Here is a 19,424-nt window from a genome sequence, read left to right as displayed (position 1 = left end):
TTCACTTCAGGAGTGGCAAAAGTGTTCAGCCATGAAGCTGGTGTAAAAGGAAGGTTCTGAAGCAGCAGTAGCGGGGCATCTCTCATGAAACCAGAGCCCAGAAGTCTGTGTCTTCACTTCTTCCTAAGGAAGCTGCATTGAGGCACTCCATTGTTTTCCATCTCTGCCCTTCCCCAGTATTTTTCCCTTGCATGCCAAGCTCTGTGGTTGTGCAAGCAGCTTTTGTTCCTTAATTCGCATCAAAAGCATATTTTCCTAATAGATGTGTCAATTCCCTGCAGTGCTAAACCTTTACAAGTACTGGGATCGGTGGTTTCGCTGGATTATCTTCGCAGCTCCCAGAGGAAGGCTTTAAACACTGGGTCCCTCCCAGGTATCAGATCCACATCATGTGTCTACAGAACAGCCTGCACATCCAGGCCAGGTCGCCAGAGGTACCACATCAAATCAAGGGAATGTTTCAGGCTTAATAGCTAAACAATTTTAATTTCTCCTTCAATCGTTTGGGATTCATGGTGCAAAGAAAACATTCTACAAGTGATATACACAAGTATACAAGAACTGAGAAACAGTTCTTTTAGGGCAGAAATGATGGTGCTCAGAACCACTGTGCAGTCTCTTTAGTCCTTGGCCCATGTTACCATCAACAAGTAAGCACACTGAGTTATTTGAAAAGACCCTACAAGCCAATAGTAGCTGTTTCCAAATTAATGGGGACACCAATCTCCTTCCTTGGCCCTGTCTTTCCCACATCCCAGCCACAAGCAGATGGTATGTGGAGAGAGAATTAAAAGCTACCAGTCAGAGAGTCACAACAAGGAAGTCTGCTGCTGGTATCTATTGCAAGATGCCTTTAGGGAAGAAGAAATCCTGGTCCTGAAAAACAACTGACAGTTCAGTGTGCACTGTTTCTTCCCAGTGCTAGGTTTTCGTCCCTTCTGTCTGCATCTTTACTGTCTTTTCCCCTTTTTTTACCTCCTGTTTGCTTTTCAGCTGAAGGATTTGAGCTCTATTTCACCCAAGCTTTCTCCAGCTGCAGTTCCATCCTGCCTGGGGCTACCTGCTCAGTCACTCCAGTCCTTAAGCCAGTCCACAAGTGTGTTGTTGGCCACTCAGTTCTGACTCACTCTGCTGCCGCCAGACCCATCGCAGGCAGGAGCGTCACTGCTGCCTCCAACACCCACATTGCAAATCCCATCCTTCTCTTCAGCTGCAGAGCCAGTCAGAGCAGGAGGGATGCTGTGGGATCACTTGTGCAGCTAGCCCAGCACCTTTTCCTCCACCTTCTCGTTTTCCCTTCTTCTCTGCTCCAGCCCAGGGAGCAGCTCCTCTGTGCCAGCAAGGTACCTCACAGCACCGGCCTGTGGGAGCAGGGGGAATTACAGCAAAAGGTCAGGTAAAACCGACAGGAGCCCGGGAACCTGCTCACCCCACTCTGTCCTTTGCACACAGACTGGCGAGTGCTCAGCTGCGCACGGCTGCGGGGGTACAAGAAGAGGGATCAGACAGAAGGCCTGGCTGCGGCTCTTCCTCCATAAGTCACTTTGTCCGACCAGGGAAAACCAGCCATCCTACAGCATAAGCAAATACATTGAAAAGCAAGGCCAGGGCAGCAAATGGTCTGTTACATTTGCTCAGCTAGGCAGAAACGAAAGCCAGGCTTGCACTATTTGCTATACACAGCAAATTAGTGCTCAGCGACTCTTTTTTTTGGGAGGCTGAAGGGGAAGGGTTTTCCTGGATACTTAACTTGTTAAAGTATTGCCAAATCTGCAGAAATAATTTAGTCCTGATGGACACAGTACTGATGAGTTTTACAACCTGCCAGACACAGAGGGTAAAGCCCTGAATAAATCACAACAAATGAAAATATTGTTAGCAGTTTCATAATTTAATGAAAAAGTACTTGTAAAAAGGGGACATCTGAAAAAGACCGAGTCCATCTTGGAAAATTGAATATATATATATTTATATATATAAAACAAAATGCAAAAACACAACAAAAAATTGACAAATAAGGTTAAGAGGTAATACTTCAAAACAGTTAGCCACTGAATGCACAATAAAAACTAGCAAATGCACTTTGGGGACAATACTTGAGAACTACATAACCAAGGGCTCCTTCATATGTCTATTAAAATCATGTGAAAATAAGCAAAACCATTGCCCAGACTGGGAACAACTGAATTGATAACCCTGGAAGAGCAGAAACTCTGAGTTTTGCTAAAGCACCATTTTCCCTCTCTTCTGTCATATGCTTCCAGCCACAAAATAACATGAACACTTTGCTGACCTCCCAGATAAGTGTTCCCAATAAAAGCTTCATAAAATTTCATGGCCAGTGAGAGAGGATTACTAATAAATATTGAAGGAGAATTAAGAGAATCAGAACCAGAATACAAATGAACAGACATTTGTTTACTTTCTGAATGACCCATGGCTTAGAACACAAAGCATTTCCCATAAAAATAAAATATGTGGAAACCTAAATTGCTACTGCATATTTACACCAAAAGAAATATTTTTGAAGATACAGGTATAGAAAGATCAATTACACAAATATACATAAAATCAAGAATTAAAATAAAAAAAAAATAAAAAAAATTTAAAAAATTAAGATGCATGAAGCAAACAGAGCAGATTGGCCAAGTATACTTTTTTTATTATTTCACTACTGAAGACTCCTCCAGCCCCTGACCTGCTAGTGCTATTGCAACTAGGGAGATTTCAAAGTTTAAAACAAATCTGAGAATCTTGTTGCCATTTCCCAACCTAAAAGCAATAAATTGAAACTATGGAGTGAAACAAGTTGCTGTTCAGATCCTGCATAGTCAACTTCACGCTGTGGGGGGAATGCCTTTTTGTTTGTAGACAAAAGTGAACCCTCAACAGAGCTGTACAACATGCCCTACACGACCTATGGGTCATTTCAGCCAGTGATGTGGGGACAGAAGATGTTGCCAATTTATGAAATGTACAGCATTTCAGACAAAAACAGTGCAGTTGTTTTGTTGATCATCACAATACCATCTGTAAAATAAGAAGTTAGTTTGCATTCAAACAAAAATGCCCTGTCTTTGAAACAAATAGAAAGGGTTTCATTCCCTTCTCTTCTCAACTCCTCAGTCAGTATTGGCTGAAATTTAATCACTATTTAACAACTGCCGATTTTAAAGGACATACAAAAAATGTGTTAGACTGGGAAACAGCAACTGATCCAGAGGTTGAAAAGCAGCGTAATAAAATAGTAGATTTTCAGCAATTAAAAAAAAAACATTTTTAATTAAACCATCATACTCTAAATGATGACTGGCTAAAATTTTACAGACCTAGATGCCAGAAGACTCCTATGCCTGTGTTCAGGCAACTAGGGTTGAAATTTTGCACCTGAAAAAAAAATCAGCTGAAATTATTTCTAATTCAGCTGACTTTAAAAATACCAGGTAAAAACACCTCTGGATATGAAATCTCAGTTTCAAGAGGAACCTGGCATCACCGGTGATTGCCTAAATGTAAGTGTCAAATAGCATTTTTCTTTGAAGTAGTACATCTACTTTTGTAAACACTATCCACAAAATTAGCCATCTGTACTTGTTAGCTGGGTAAAATATTTACAAGTGCATCCCACAACAAGCATCTATGTACAGAGATTAAAAAAACTGAAGTACTAGAAGTTGTATATTTACAAAATAAGCGAATTATTGTGAAGAGAAACGCAACCTTCAGCAAAAGCAGGGAATGGGGGCACGTCTAGAGGTCAGCGAGTTTGGCAGCGCCAGCGACGCCTGCTTCCGCCCTCCGCAGGGAGCCTGCAAACGCCACTGCAGGTCAAAGCCTCCTGCAGAAGGGGATCGTCGCTTAGTAGTCACTTTGGGCCTGATCCAGCAGAGCACTCCGGCATGCGCTCGGATATCTGAGCACAAATGTTCCTGGGGAAACCAGCAGGACTTCTCACGTGCTTAACCTCCTAACACACCTGCAAGTGCATTGCTGGATCAAAGCCATACTGCGGGTGCCGTAACAACGCAGTTTCAGTGTCTCCGTTTGCAGTCTCTTGCAGCACCACAGAGCAATGCAAGGACTTCTTTAAAACCTGTCCACCACCACGAGACTGCCCCCACATGAACACAGTGCCTTGCACTTAAGCTGGCAAGGTGGAAGCGGTTTCCTGAATTTCTGCACAGTTAACCGCTTTGTGCTCTCCCAGATGTTACCCTCTGATAAAACACACGATTGATTTCCACATGACTTTGTGGATAACTGAGCTAACCTTGCAAAGACTGCAAACCAATTCACAGTTGAATAAAACGACTCTGATTTCTCTCCCCTCCCCCATCCCCTACTGCAGCTCTTCCTAAATAGGTCCTAGACTATTTTCTGGAACCTTTTGATGCTGAGCTTTGCACTGGTACACTGGAATACATAAAGTCTGAATTACCCCGTGGGGGCTTCTAATCACCTTTGTACCGAACTGTGAGATATCATATTCTTTTTGTTTCTATTGTGACAGTCTCTTCCAAAGTCCTTACTCGGGCTTTCTCTCTCTGAGCTACTTCGTCTTAACCGCACTTGCTCTTTGTTTTCATCACTTTCTGCTTCAGAGTCACTCAGCTCTAAGTCAGGACAGTACCCATCATTGTCCTGGTATGGAGCACCTTCAAGTGTCTGCTTGCTCCACAAGCGATCTTTTGTTGCAAGTCTTCTTGTTGGCTTTTCACAGCACCGGAGATCTTCCGTGGTCCTCACCAGACTGTTGGTAGCCTCTTTAAAGGACCGGCTGAAATGTTCTATGGTGGATTTTCGGAATCCACTCTGGCTGGCCAAGTGAGCCGTGAGCACAGACTCTTGTTCGTAGGATGTCTGGCTGGAGCTGTCTCTCTGGCTCACATCTCCAGCCCTGCCCATCAGACCGTTGGATTTGGACACCAGCCTTGAGTTCTCCTGCTGCACCCGCCCATTCCCGATGGATGACTGTCCGTGCAAAGCAGCCTGGAGCGCTAAAGGCTTCCCGGATGGCTGGCCCCGGTGAAACTCCATCAGCTGCGTGGGGCCAGAATCCTTTACTTCGCTCCGAGGCTTGCCGATCCCCGCCAGCAACCCGTTACTTCTGCTGTCGTGCTGATACCTGGCATAAGATTTTGCTTTCATTTCAAACGATTCCTTTGACATTGACACACTCCGCTTGCTGTAAACAGTGCTGTTGTTGTCAGGAGAAAGCGGTCTGTTGCCAGGCTTCAGCGAGTTATTTTTGCAGTCTCCTAATGCTAATTTGGGCATTTTTAGCTTCAGGGTGATCCTGGGAGGTGGGTAGAACAGTGTGTTCTCTAGTGCACTTGTCAGTGTATGGCCTACAGGAGAAAGAGGCGAGGAAGCAGAACAAAAAGCAAAAAAGGCTTTTTTAAAAAGGGTAATTTCTTTTGTCTTCTGTATCAAGTTTTATAGTCCATTATACAATCATGCAACAGTAAGAAGCATTTGCAAATAATTAGTGTGCAATTATTTTAGGACACTAAGGAGAAGCTGGGATAACCAAACCGTTCCAAATTATCCACAACTTTGGAATTTAGGTAAGCATTTAAAAATTTTCATTAAAAACAACAATGTGCCCTTTTTACAGGGCTTTAAGCCAGTGAATTGAACCAGTTTTGAGATATGACTGAAGCTGTTCCAACAAAGCTGTAAAAAAGGTTCATATTCGGTTTTGGATGAAGAAAAAACAATGCTTCAAACTGAGTTTCAATTTGGACTTAGTTCAGCTCTCTGCTTTGTATTATCAAATTCTCTAAGTTTTAAAAGTTTTTTACCTCAACACTTGAGTTGTTTATGGTAATACATGCATGCAGCACCTACTCCAAGTATCAAGCTATTATAATAAGTATTAAAATTGTATTTTAAAGACATGAAACAAACTTAGTAGACATTTCTAATAAAATGCATTTACACAAAAGCAAGGAGCTTCAGAGTGCCACTGCTTCCATGAAGTACTAGTCTGGTCTAAAACAGTTTAAAAAAATCCATAAAAAACGTTATCAGTACTAATGGCACCTATCCATGTTTCAGGGGCAGAGAAAAAAAGCATGAAGACTTCACCCTAAACTGGTGAAGTATGTATCCTGAAAGACCACAACTCAATTTTACACAGTAAAATAGCTGCATTTCCTATTAAAAAAAAAAAAAAAAATCCCAGTAACTATACTGGTATGCATATGCTCTTCTCCTCTTTCCAAATACTGTGTTCTTTATTTTAAAAAGTTGCTGTAAATGTGAAAAGCAGAGTGGGGTTTGGCACCTGAGCATTCCTAAGCAGCTACTAGTCTCTGTTAACAACCAGAGCACTTAAACTCTTTTTGAAGAAAGGAGAGCAACTGCAGATGGCAAGCTAGCAAATCTGCGCTGTTCATGACATGCACAAGGCACATGTGAACAGCAGTGATTCCCACCAGTCACTCCTCCTCTTGCCTGAAGGAATCGACTACTGGCAGCAGGCAGAAAAGCCTTCTCAGCTGGAGAACCAACCAGCAGGGTACAGCTTGCTGTGGGGAACCAGTGCCATGGATCAGCAGCCCAACGGTGCAAAAGCCTAGAGATCACTCACCACTAACTCATTTCTGCTATCTGGATGCCACAGTGATAAGCAAGAGGCATATACCAGAAACAGCCATAAAATAAAGAAATATTCAAGTAAACATTTTAAACGATTAAAATGTTCTCTTTGTGTTGCTGCTTTGATTGACTATGTACTTGAAGAAAATTCTTAAAGGCATTTTTACATGTTAAAAGCACTAAATAGGAACATAAAAAGAATACACTGCTTTAGTTAAAATACAGGCAGGATTTATAAATATTTTACATTTATATGATTACCTGCAGCAATTTCCTGATTAATGAGTTGGACTTGCAAGTTGAAGACCTGTTCATGTACTTTACTGTGGGACAACTTCAGTTTCTCTCTCCTGCTTACCATGTAACAGAGATTTCTTACCTATGGACGAATAACAGGAGACTTAACATGCAATAAGAAAATAAATCCAGATATAGTTTAAAAAGTGCATCAACAACAAAATCAAAACATGCAAAATCCCTTGTTAAAGTTCTTGTGAATATTACTGAACATACCTAATTATGCATTAAAAAATGTTCAGCCTGGAGAAGAGAAAGGTCTGTAGAGACCTCACTGCAGTTTTTCCTTATATGAAAAGGGATTATATAAGAAAGACAGAGACCAGAGGCTGTAGTGACAGAAAAAAAGGTAATATTTTTGAACTGAGAGAAAGCAAGTTTACTTTGTGAAGAAGGAAGACATTGTTAACAGTGAGACACTGCAACAGTTGCCCAGAGAAGATGGGGAGGCCCCCTCTCTCAAGTGTTCAAGGCCAGACTGGATAGGGCTTTGAGTAACCCGGTCTTGTAGAAGGTGTCCCTGTCCATGGCAGGAGTGTTGGAACTAGATGGTCTTTAAGGTCCCTTCCAACCCAGACCATTCTGATTCAGTTCCACATAATTCTACTTCTACTACTTGTTTTAGTTAATAGCAACATTTCCACCTAAGGCAATAGAATAAGAAGAGACAGTGGAAGTTCTTGATAAACACCTATAAGTGCTTTTAAAACACAGATACAGCATAGGGGCTGGTTGAAAGGTATCTGCCAAACACACTTTCCCCAGCATTCCTATCTGTTCAGAATTGGAATCTCTTTACCTAGAAACAAAATTCCAAGATTCCCTAATTTATATTTATCCCAAGATATAACAGTTATATAATCTTGTGGCACAGAAGTTCAGAAACTTGGAGCAGGCATTTAAAATTATGAATCACCTCCACTCAGAATAAATACATCAATTTCAACAAAATTTGGTGCAAACCAAATATTTATCAAACAAAAAGCTTGGCATGGTCTCTTGAAAACTACAAAACAATCCACCCCCAAATACCAACCCTCCATGTGAGGTACGTTATGGGTTTTAAGTTTTTTTGTAAAGTAAGCTTCCATATCAAAAGCAGTGCTGGAAAAGATCTGCTGGAGAGATTGATTATGACAGATTCAAGACAACAGCTACACTGAGAAGTGCAAATCTCGGCTCCAACAATCTTCCTGTATTTTCATGTTGTTCTCTCTCCAATACTGTTTACCCTTTTCTTACAACACTATTACCTCTCTTCTGCTTTTACTTCCCCTCTCCTCATCACATCTATTTTATTTTATTACCTTTTTTTTACATTCACTGCCTACCTCTAAGCACTTGAAAATTGCGGGTGACCCTACCCAACCCTTGGAGGCAGCCTCCAAGTGGCAACAAGACTTACTCTTATTTTTTGCTTAATAAAAGCAACTTTTTTTTTCTCATTTAAACTCTATCACTAACTAGAACGGTGGGTCAAATAAATTTCCTCATTTTTTTAAACATTTATTCAACTGAAGCTGAAGTCATAGAGTCAATTACCAAATATGTCCATTGTGCATAGAAATATGCATCTTAAAACACATAAAGGAATAACCCTTAAGCAAGTCAGGAAGTATTCCTTTCACATCAGACCTTTCACTGGACTGAAAGGGGCAGTTCTTGCAAGTCTCTCCAGAAGGCAGTACAGCACATCAAAACACTTGAGTTGAAGCCTTACTTTTTCTTTCTTTTTAATTATTATTTTTTTCAATCATCTCACTTTGCTTTCCCCATTCTCACTTTCATCCACAAAGAAAGATCTTGCTCACCTGCAAATAGTTTTTCAAAACTGTACTAGTTAATTCTTACCCTCTCTAGGTCCTGCCTTAAATGCATGAACATCCTCATGCGAGTATGAATGCTATCTTCTTTTGGTTGCACCAAGCCATTTTCTTCATCCTCCTTGGGAGGAAACAATGGTTTGTTAAAGTTACTTTTTCGCTTTAATTTCCAGTAATTGTAGATGAAGTCTACAGCAAGTTTAGGAAGGCCCAGCTCTGCTGCAACATCTTCCACTTTTACTAGTGAGTAAAACTCTTCTTCCAGCTCTCGGAGTTTTTGGGCTCGCAGGCTTGTTTTCTCACTCTCTGTTTGCTTCTGCTCTGACACGCTCTTGGGGTGCTCCTCAACATCAGCCAGTGAATTCTGTTTGTTCTTGCTGTGCTTTAGACAATACGACTTGAACTTGACCTCATCCCCATCATCCAGGATAGTCTTCATCTCTAAACTATGCTCAAAGGCACAGGTGACATGAAAGGCAGTGATGCAGCTTTTCACAGAACACTGCAGACAAAGTAAAACAAAAAGGCTCAATTACTTACAGTAACACCAAACCAGAAAAAAAGGACATAACTACCTCAATTACATGAAAATCCATCCCTACCAAAACAAATTTCCTACACGTTCCTAAAACTATTGATCCCTTTGAAATTGGTATTACCCAATATAGCATTTTCTTGTTTGCAAAGAGTGTTCAATGAAAGGGGTTTTCTGTCCATCTTTGATACACACAGTAGTGACTCTGAAACGTCTCAGCTTTATTAAAAAGGTGGCAACCCAGACTAATTCTTAATCTCTGTCTAGTAAAATAATTTGATAGCAAATGACTTTGAAGAAGTAGACATCTATCCAACAGCAATCTCCATTGTAAAGCATCAAAGAACAAAATGCAAAACCAAAATTGCCCTTCTGACAGATTCGCCCTTGCAAAGTCATTATGGGACAAGTACATACCTGAATGCAAGCACCAGTTTTCAGTTTGCATAAACTACACACTAGAGCCCATCGACTTGGTGGAATGTGAGACACCTTTGTGATTGGCTCCATCCTTTCTGGGCAAGCAATGCTAACCTGTAAAGAAAGAAAGCAGTGCAGAAAACAGTTATCAAAGGGGAAAAACAAAACAAAGCACCAAGCTCTCAATATATACCAGAAGAAGAAAGCTATCCATTAATTTCTCTTTCTGCAAGATCTCCATGTGTGCATACTTCTCAGAAAGGGACTCCAAAAGATCCCACATGCAGACAATAGTGTAGAATACTATTAATTTAACCTGGTAACTCAAAGCTGCAATTATTCAAAATATTTGAGGCATCTACAGCACACATTCTTGTTATGAACCAGTGTTCTGGTTCCAGCCAGGACAGGGTTAATTTTTGCAGTAGCCAGGAGGAAGCATGGTTAGGACCAGAGGTTATTCTACACCAGCTCACATCATTTTCTGAGTGGGGGAAGGGCTGTCTTCTGGTCAGGTAAGTGTGGTGTGAAGACAGTGGTCGGGTAGCACTGGCTCCTTCTGCAACTGGTATTGTAGCTCTTACTGTTTGTTTTCCTTTGTTTTTCTTATTTCATTGCTGCTTCCAGGAAGTTGTTCTTATCTCGATCCACGATCCTTACCATTTGTTACCTCCAAATCCCCTCTCCAGCCTTCTGTAAGGAAGGTGGGAGTGGTGCATGGTTTGAAGTGTTTCAGTGGGAACACTGAATTGGAGAATACCATTCCTAAACCACTATCAGTTGAGAGACCGCAGCAAATGATATTGAAGTTTATTTCCATTCCCTTGCGGTTTTGTTTTTCCTCTGTGCTGCTTTCACAGGTTTAACTTAAAAAGTGCCAAAATACAAGCCCCTCAGAACAAAATAGGAACACTTTCCTGAAAAGTTCCTTCTATAAAATCCCGAGATCTGCTACAGTATCTACTTCTGTAAACTCAAGATCTGGGACAGAGCCAGATCTTTCAGTCAGCAGCCAGGAAAAGCCTTGCTTCCCAGCTCTGCTTCTCCACAGAGCACTCCCACTGCAAGAGATAATCCTAACACACTTTCCTAACTATGGACTGTATCAAAAATCATTTGATAAAAAATACAACAAACTGCTCTTATTGCAAAGCAGGATATATTGTCTTGTGCTAGTTTTCACAGACTTAGTCTGGATTATAAATTTGTCTCTGGTAAACCAGATTATAAATAGTACTAAAAGAAAGGGAAAAAAACCCCAGATATAGACAGGATAGCTTTTCCTATTCTTTGTTATATTAACTTTCACATAACTATTGTGATAGAAGTTTCTCAGTTGCTTGTTGTCTATATAGGGAAATGAAGACTTCTATGATCTGGAAACCAAAACACATATAGATATATCTGCAGGCAAACCTGAGCCATGCCTGACAGGATTTATCTGAGCACAGAAACGAAAACTTGGCCAGCTCTCAATGACTAACATGCAGAACTGGGCCAGTATGAGAATGGCACATGGCAGAAGATTTCAGTGGGATAACTGTCCCAAGAACATGTCTCCAAGAGCTTGGATTTTTCCACTTCTAGAACACTCTTTTAATTCAGTTGTGTGCCTTGGAGGGCTACCTGGCTGAACCAAAACCACAGTGTTGATACTAGCTAGGAAGCTCTCCACACTTTCTGAAACCAACACATTTGAATAGAGCAGACCTGTATTTCCTGCAGTCAGAATATGGGCTTCTTCTCAAAGGGTCAAACTTAGGAATTCAAAGAAAGGAGGTTCCTAGGTCATGCTCCGTGGCACTGGGAGGCCAGAAGAAAGCTGATGGCTTAAAAAAAGCAGTTAAGGACGAGATTTGAACAATAATTATTTTGTTTTTCTAGAAAACTGTAAGAACATTACAGTAATTTGCTTGGATTAACTCCTCAGTAAGAGGCACCCAGGACAATCTGGGTTGTATGAGTTATTTTAACATGTAATAATTAAACTGGCAACTTTGCAAGAGCCAGTAGACAAAGCTGAATTTCCTAGCTTCACATATTCATTCTAAAACCTGTTTAATCCCTAAGTATGGAAAGCTTTGCTTCAGCAGACCTCCCCAGTGAGGTAGACTTACCCAAAGATAGCAGTGCTAAGTCACAGTTGCTATGCTGATAATATTTTCGCTAGTCTCTCCTTATCATGCATTGCTTTAAGGATCATTTAAGTAGGTGGAAAAAACAGCCTTGCAAGAGATTACTTGGTTTGTCATTTCCATATTAGGAAAAAAAAAGTTGACCAAAAATTTATGAATTAATGACAAATTGTGTCAAATAAGATAATGTTTGTTACAGTACTTCCCTCTCTGATCTGCCAAGTGCAAACATCCATCTTCTGGAATATACTGAAGTCAACCAGCTGCATGGAATTTCCAAAAGTCTTCATTAGGAAGACACTTAGATGCTTCAGAAGGTTCAGGTTTTAACGAAGAATAGTCAGGCAACATATGATGCACTCATGAGACAGATGTGACTAACAATTTAATCTCTTGTGGCCTTCCTATAAATGGGGTGGAAAAGTGACACGACTGGAATGCCGGAGTAGTTCAACAAAATCATGGTCAGTGCTCTTCAATATCATCGAATGTAGCTTTTGTGCTCCCAAAAGGAAAGAGCCTTTCATGACCCTAATTTGACCATGCTCAAAACAGCTGGTTACAAGTTGCACAGGTATTTCTGAAACAATATTGTACTAAGATTAACTGTTACCACTACAGTGAGAGACAAGACTTCCCTTAGGAATTAAGGGATTGTGTCAATGTGTCAGGCTGTCTGTTTTCAAAAACAAACCAGAATCTGCAGTGACTTTTCTGGAAACCGAGTAATATCAGCTTTCCACTGGGCTTCCCAGCCAGAGCTGGGAATTGACACAGAGCTTTTCCCTGTCCCTCTATGCCCCCTTAAATGCTCTCCCTGCTCCTTCCCCAGAGGGGACTCATAAGGTCAGGAAACATTTATATTGGAAATACTGTTCGCTCAGCTTGTAATGCTGACTGTTGATATTACCCCACTTTGTAAAAGCACAAAGAGGCACTTACACAGTCAGGTGCAATTTATTAATACTGGCCTTGTGCCATCTGCATGTTTCTGCAGAGAGGAGTCAAGGCAAAGACCATTTGAACTTTGCTGCTCACAAGGGATCCAGAGAGCAGAGGCAAACTTTTCATCCCCCAAGAACTCCCATTCCAAGGCAGAAATGATCCATCTGCCATAACATGTAGTAATTTTCTCCATTTCTTCACCTTGCATCAGGTTACATCTTGACTATACTCTGAAGAAGTTCTATGAGTGGGAGAGAGTGAAGACAATGGGTTGTTGAAGCCTATTATCTGCAACTGTTATGCACATGATCAATCACCCTGGTGTCTTCTGCTTCCCTGCTAACCAACAGCTGCACCAGTGCACAAGGATCTACAGCAGTGGCTGGGAAGGGCAGCCCAGTGGCTTGAGCACAGTCACTCACAGCAGCTGTTCAGAACAGCCAATTGTATCTTTACAGCCGGGGGAGTTACCGCTTTCTGCTTCAGCTAACACTACATTGACTGGCAGAGGACCTGCCTGTTATAGGTTATCTAAGGCAGAGAAACACCTTGAATTTCAAAACACTCAATACAGGTTTTCTAGTATCAGTGTTTCCTTTTTCTTTTCTTTTGTTTAGAAGAACACCTTTCAAAAAAAAAAAAACCCCGTGAAATAGACCACACACTTACACTAAAGCAAAGGCAGAAGAAAAAGAGGATATAAACCAACGAGTACACTTTGGAAAGTAAAAACCTTCAATCGTTCCAGTCAAGGGAGCAAAAAGAAAGACTTTAAATACCATTAACTCACAAGGAAGGCAGGGAAGGAAAATATTTTAAGACAGTGCTGAATGAATTAATGCAGCAGAATACCTGGCAAAATTGACTGCTACAATGCTAGACTACACTTGGTGACTCATGAAGTCTCTTTGAACCTTTTGCCACAAGACACAGACATACTTATAGCTCCTTCCTCCCTGCTTTCTGCTTTGCTCCATTTTGTTAGGGCCACAAGAGGAAATACCAGTGACTTTATAATTCATGTTTCTTTTAGGAAGGTCCAGCATGCTAGTACCTTGGAAGAGAAAAAATAGATATATGAGAATACACATTCTCCCCTAAAGCATCCATCCCTGGCTCTTCAAACTCTATGTGTTTTTTGCCCCCTGCAGCACATAAGGCCACTCCAGACAGGAACTGACCTGCCATTTTAGTAGAGATTTACAAAGGGTTTTCCTGGCTTCTCTGGTAACAGAATTGTTTTACAAGTGACTACACACAAGGATCCAAGAGGCATTTCCCATGCCTGCAGGCACCTGCCACCTCTTCACTATGACTGACATACTTGCATTGGTGTGAGAGGAGGAGGTACCCAAAACCTGGAATCACTAAATGGGCTGTGGAAACAGCTGGATCCAAGCTCTCCCACCTTGGGTATCCCCCAGCAGCTTCTCTTCCTCCAGAGCCAGAGGGAGATGGGCAGGGGCAAGAAGCCAGGATGTGCTTCCTGCCCGGCCACCACCTCCTTCCCAAACCTCACTGTTCCTCTTCTCCTGATGAGAACAGCAAGGCAACCACATGCAGAACAGACCTCTTAGAAAAACCAGTCAGCTTAGAGCCAGGAGAGCTTCCAGTCAAGACACTTCATAAGCACAAGAGAAGCGATTTTTAAAAAATAAATATTTTTTGTTTTTATCCTCAACTCCTCTCTCCTCGAAGGAGAAAGAGATGACAGAAACTACAAGTAGGCCTAAAAGTGCAACTGCAAAGAAAATTTCCTTAAGAAGCAGATATATACGCCTGAGACAACTAAGAATTACACATTATATCTGGTTGCTATACCTGGTTGTCAAAAAAAACACAAACCAAAATCTTAGTATCTTCCTCAAAGTTGTGCACACACCAGGCCTGTCTGTACTTGGGAGCAGAAGATTTAGAAAATACTGTGTCCTTGATTTCATAGTGCTGACAGATACAGCTACTGTCTCACATTAAACCACCCACCATAATGGATTTGTGAATCTTACCAGAAATAAAACATAAATATTCCAAGTACAAAATTAAACACAAACTCCATCTACACCTAAGTGAACTTCCTCTTTTACCGAACTGCACTGTGATGTTAAACTTGATTGAAAATGGAGGAGGAAGTGTAAAACTTCATTATGAAACTCTCCATAAATGCTACGCACAGATACATCAAAAAAGCCTTTACTTACAAAAAATATACAATATAGACATAAAAAATTCTCATCTCCCCACCATTCAGAAAAATTTTAACTCAAAGAAACTTTAACCACAAACCTCAGCTTACATATCATGGAAATAATGGAGTGCAGGCAATCTTCAAACAAACAAACATAACTTTGAAAAAAATGAAGATATTCACGCAAATTATACATCCATCCAAGCACACAAATTCATCCAAAAATCTGAGACAATGAAGCTTCAGTTTTAAGATACAGCTCTGAAACAGTAATACATTAGCCCTTTCTAGCAGGTCACAGATACCATAATGACACCAAGAAGTGATTACTGAGTAAATGGAAGTGACAAAGTGACTCATTAATAGAATACAAGTCGAACTCTCTCCCAGACTTCACAGACTGAGCAGGCCTATCAGAATAAAACCCAGTATTATGTCAGACTTTAAATCATGAGAATGTATAAAGGCAGAGGATGGAACAAGAAGGAAGAGGACAGGAGAGAAAATAGGGTTTTACCTCTGGAATCCAAAGAGCACAGCTCACATGTGCCCACTTGGTGCCTGTCCTGGTAGCTTTCATGGCACCTCCTCTTTTGGGACAGAGGAGGCACTGAGGATGTATTCCCAGGACGCAGGTGCGACACAGCCAGCTCCCTTCAGGTACTTTTAAGATTCCATAACAAGCCTTGGAGAAAAACAGGTATTGGAATCATTGTGCTGAAATTATTTCACACACAAGCATTCATATTCACACAGAGCAAAGCTTTCCAAGAGTAAAGGCAAAATCTGGCCTTCACTTAATCTGTCTGTGATTTCTTTACCTTAAAATAAGTCAAATATTCCAAGAGACAAACAGCCTCAAAAGAAATAGTTTTTACACCTATTTATAAAACTTATCACTTGGGACTGCACAACAGCACTGGTGGTACAAACCTTCACTTTTGCTTTTATTGACTTAAAACTTTCTCAAGTAAACAAAATGGATATTCCTTTAAATTAGCTTCAGTATCTAACACTTTCTAAAATAACAATTTCCTACTGCTAAAAATGTAACACTCTTCTATTTAGATATGAAAGGGTATGAGCTGTTTGACTGAAAAGAATTTCCTGCAACGTTTGTGGTTACAGTTCTGTGTATTTTTCTTTACATATTTATATAATAATGCAACAAAAATTACAGCATATACTGGAATTAAAAGATGCTGGGTTTTATGCCCATTTCCCAACTATTGCATTTAACCACATGGAAAATTAGAGATTTCTGAAGTTTTTCTAGGTTTGAGATCTAAAGGAAAAAAGGAAAATAAATAGTTTGATTTCCAATTCCACGTGGTAGTTAATGGAACCACTGGTGGATGCTGCTGTACGTACACATCCCCCCTACCTCCATGAAGCTGACCATATCTGAAATCAGTGGCTGCCATCAAGGTCTAATTTCACTCATCCACTCCAAATAAAAGTTTTATCAAAAGGGTGGCTATCACAGGAAATCTCGTAATTTTGAACACTATCTCTGGTAATAACATTAAAAGACTCAAAAGAACAGGATCATTAGTTGTAACCGCTCTTTCAGATTAAATCTAGTAAAATTCCTATACTTGCCTTTTTAACGTTCTCATAATAAGATATGAGTATTTAATATTAAACATTATCATAAAATACTGCACATTTATGTCAGGCTTGTAGGGAGGGGGACTTTCCTGAATTAAATGTGGCAAGACTGACTTATCCTGAATCTTTTTTTGATGTGACAACTCCTGTAGAAGCCCAACAGGGGGAGCTGCAATCCAAATTTTACAAGTGTTCTACTCTCTGGTATATTCCCACCAGAATTCTTTCCGTTACTAGAGCAGAAGTAGCATTACATCTAAGATTGTATCTAGAGTTTTGGAAACGGACTGAAACTATTTTCTAATTTTAACTGATAAGCAAAGGACACCTAGACTACTGAAACAGTAATTTCACAACATGTTTGAGGCAGCACAACAGGGTACCATGAAGGAGGAATTTTCTCACACTCCTCCTCCCCTCCACCTCCAAACTGTGTGATGACAAAGACCTGAGGCTACTTGTTGAACCAAAGCTGATCCAGGATCAAAATGCGACAAGCTGTTATAGCTAGGATTTGCTCTAGCCCAGACACACTTCAGTTTGTTTCAGGCAGATCCAGGGCAAGGAGACAGCAGACTATCAACTCAAGCTCAGCTGTCAGCAGACAACCGTGAGCCTTTGACTGCAAATCCATCATTATTCCTTAACAGGCACGAGCAAGGAATGCAGCAGGCAGCCCAGCTGCCAGCCACATTCCTGTCCTGGCCACCTTACAGCCAGCTCAGGCTCACAGGCTGCTTCACACGGGGACTCAGGTCCGGAAAGCAGCTGGGCTAGAAGCCAGCCCACTGTGAGCAGGAGGTGACAGGTCTTTTTTCAGCCAGATATGTTTTCGAAATTATTACTTGCAGTCAGTATAAAAATACATAAAAAGAAAGAATTTTCTGGATCTCTTTTCAATTTATAGCAAAACTCCCTTCCAGAACAAGATGCACAAAAACCACAGGATTCATACCCCTCTTCTGATTATAAGGATACCTTTACCTGACTATGCTGAGCTCAGACAGTGCAAAGTCTTGGCTACATCTTAAACACTATAAATATAGCACCATTCAGACTGAGACCATGGTTTTTGTAGGTGCTGATGGCTTCTGAAAACGATCACTTTGTTAAAGTGCCTGCATGTGGTTCCAGATCGACAGTGTATGTATACCAAGTAACTAGTCAGCAAAGGAAAAAAAAAAATAGCTCTGAAACAAACGATCTTTAGATTCACAAACAGGCAAGCCAGTATTTCCTGTCCTGTTTATCTTCAAAAGCAGATTTAGTAATAAGGGGATAAATTATTTACAGTTACAGAAGAAATAGCTGCATGTCCCAAAAACACACTTTGCATTTCTGCTAGACTGTGGCTGTCCACTTACCATGCTAGGCCACTTAATCTACCGTAATTATCAGAGTCCAAAAATTCACCTCAGTATCACACCACCATATGTAGAAAACCACAAAGTCCTCCACTTAACATTTAAAACCCATTCAAATTCCACACTTGCCTGGATAAACTTAGACCACAGGATAGTGTCAACATTTCTGCAGGCACTAACCTGATGGACACAAATATTACATTTGTCACAGAACACCATGTCATTCCCATCTTCGCTGTCTGGGGACCGGCACACATCACAGATGACATCCTCATCATATTCGATACCCAACCCCTCTTCAGTCTCGATGGCGTGATTCATATTCTCATGACAGTGCCGCTCCAGCACTTCAATTGTCTTTTCCATTGTGTTTTCATCCAGGAGCCCACATCCTACAACAGAGAAAGGGAAGGGCAATTAGAGGACAGTCAGATGCTTCTGACTGAGTCAGAAGCAGGAAGAGAAACAAGACAATTTCTAGCAACTAATGGAGTAGACACAGCATCTAAAAATAAAATAAAAACAGACAAGATTTTTCACTCACAGACCAAGTAAAACATTGTTTTATAAATACAAGCAGAACTACTGCTTGAGTAAAAATTTCACACAAACCACAAGGTTGCACCTGGAAAAAAACACTGCAGCATAAAAGACAGCAGTTGCTGTAACTGCTGGCTGCTCTCATACAACCCTTCCTGCACTTCTGTAATTTTACACAACACTAATGAAATCCACAAATCACACACTGTGTTCTTCTGAAGACTAATGCCCTAGGAAATAAAGCTTATCAAGAATACTTTATATCTTGTAATGATACAGAAATTGCACCACCCAGTACCTCTAAGTCCACTGTGATGGAGTGATCAAAGCATGATGATCATGAAAAGTACTTTTATTTTTCTGATGTTTTTTTTAAAAAATAAAATGGTAGATAAATATACTGTTGCAATCCATACTATCTGTTCACTTGAACACTACACATGCTACATACACTCACCACTAATCAAACTTAGCATAAGCAGTACCACGTAAAAAGTACTTGGTATGAGACTGGCCCTCAGTTTGCAGTTTCAGGACATGTAGCACTGTGTAAGAAACCCTATGGTTTTCACAGCTACAAGCCATTTCCAAACTGCATCTTGTCAAAGTCCTTGCTCTAAAATGATCATGATGTTCACAGCTTATGATTTACTCAGGTCTTCAAATGCTGGGATATTCATGCAAAATTAATTGCAGAGGCTAATATTTTAACTGAGGCTACTAATTCTGACTCCTTGTTACAAACAATAAACAGGGAGAGTTAAAGAATTCTCTCCCATGCCCTAATACTTTCTAATTGCCTGAATTAAAAAAATTACTGAATCATTCAGGTGGGAAGGGTCCTACAGAGGGCGCTTCAGCCTCTGCCCGGGCTCCAAGCAGAGTCAATAGGAAATCCAAAAAAGGCTGCTGCTCAAGAGATACATGCAGTCATACCTTGAAAATCTCCATGGATGGTGATCTGCC

General features: G+C 40.7%; 1 protein-coding gene across 1 annotated transcript in view; it reads right to left on the bottom strand.

The window, feature by feature from the left end:
- Positions 1-1,870: 1,870 nt before the first annotated feature.
- The window catches only part of JADE3 (jade family PHD finger 3), a 50,274-nt gene continuing 32,720 nt past the window's right edge, over positions 1,871-19,424 (bottom strand). The window contains exons 7-12 of the mRNA XM_015640698.3: positions 18,099-18,310; positions 15,461-15,628; positions 9,676-9,792; positions 8,752-9,225; positions 6,865-6,982; positions 1,871-5,348 (exon numbers count right to left, since the gene is read on the bottom strand). Of these exons, the coding sequence (XP_015496184.1) occupies positions 4,456-5,348; positions 6,865-6,982; positions 8,752-9,225; positions 9,676-9,792; positions 15,461-15,628; positions 18,099-18,310 (1,982 nt within the window). The 3' untranslated portion in view covers positions 1,871-4,455. The remainder of the gene's footprint in view (positions 5,349-6,864; positions 6,983-8,751; positions 9,226-9,675; positions 9,793-15,460; positions 15,629-18,098; positions 18,311-19,424) is intronic.

The sequence above is a fragment of the Parus major genome, chromosome 1, assembly GCF_001522545.3.
Source record: "Parus major isolate Abel chromosome 1, Parus_major1.1, whole genome shotgun sequence".
Lineage (NCBI taxonomy): Eukaryota > Metazoa > Chordata > Aves > Passeriformes > Paridae > Parus > Parus major.
The sequence above is the reverse complement of the archived record's forward strand: the minus strand, read 5'-3'. Positions and strand labels throughout refer to the sequence as shown.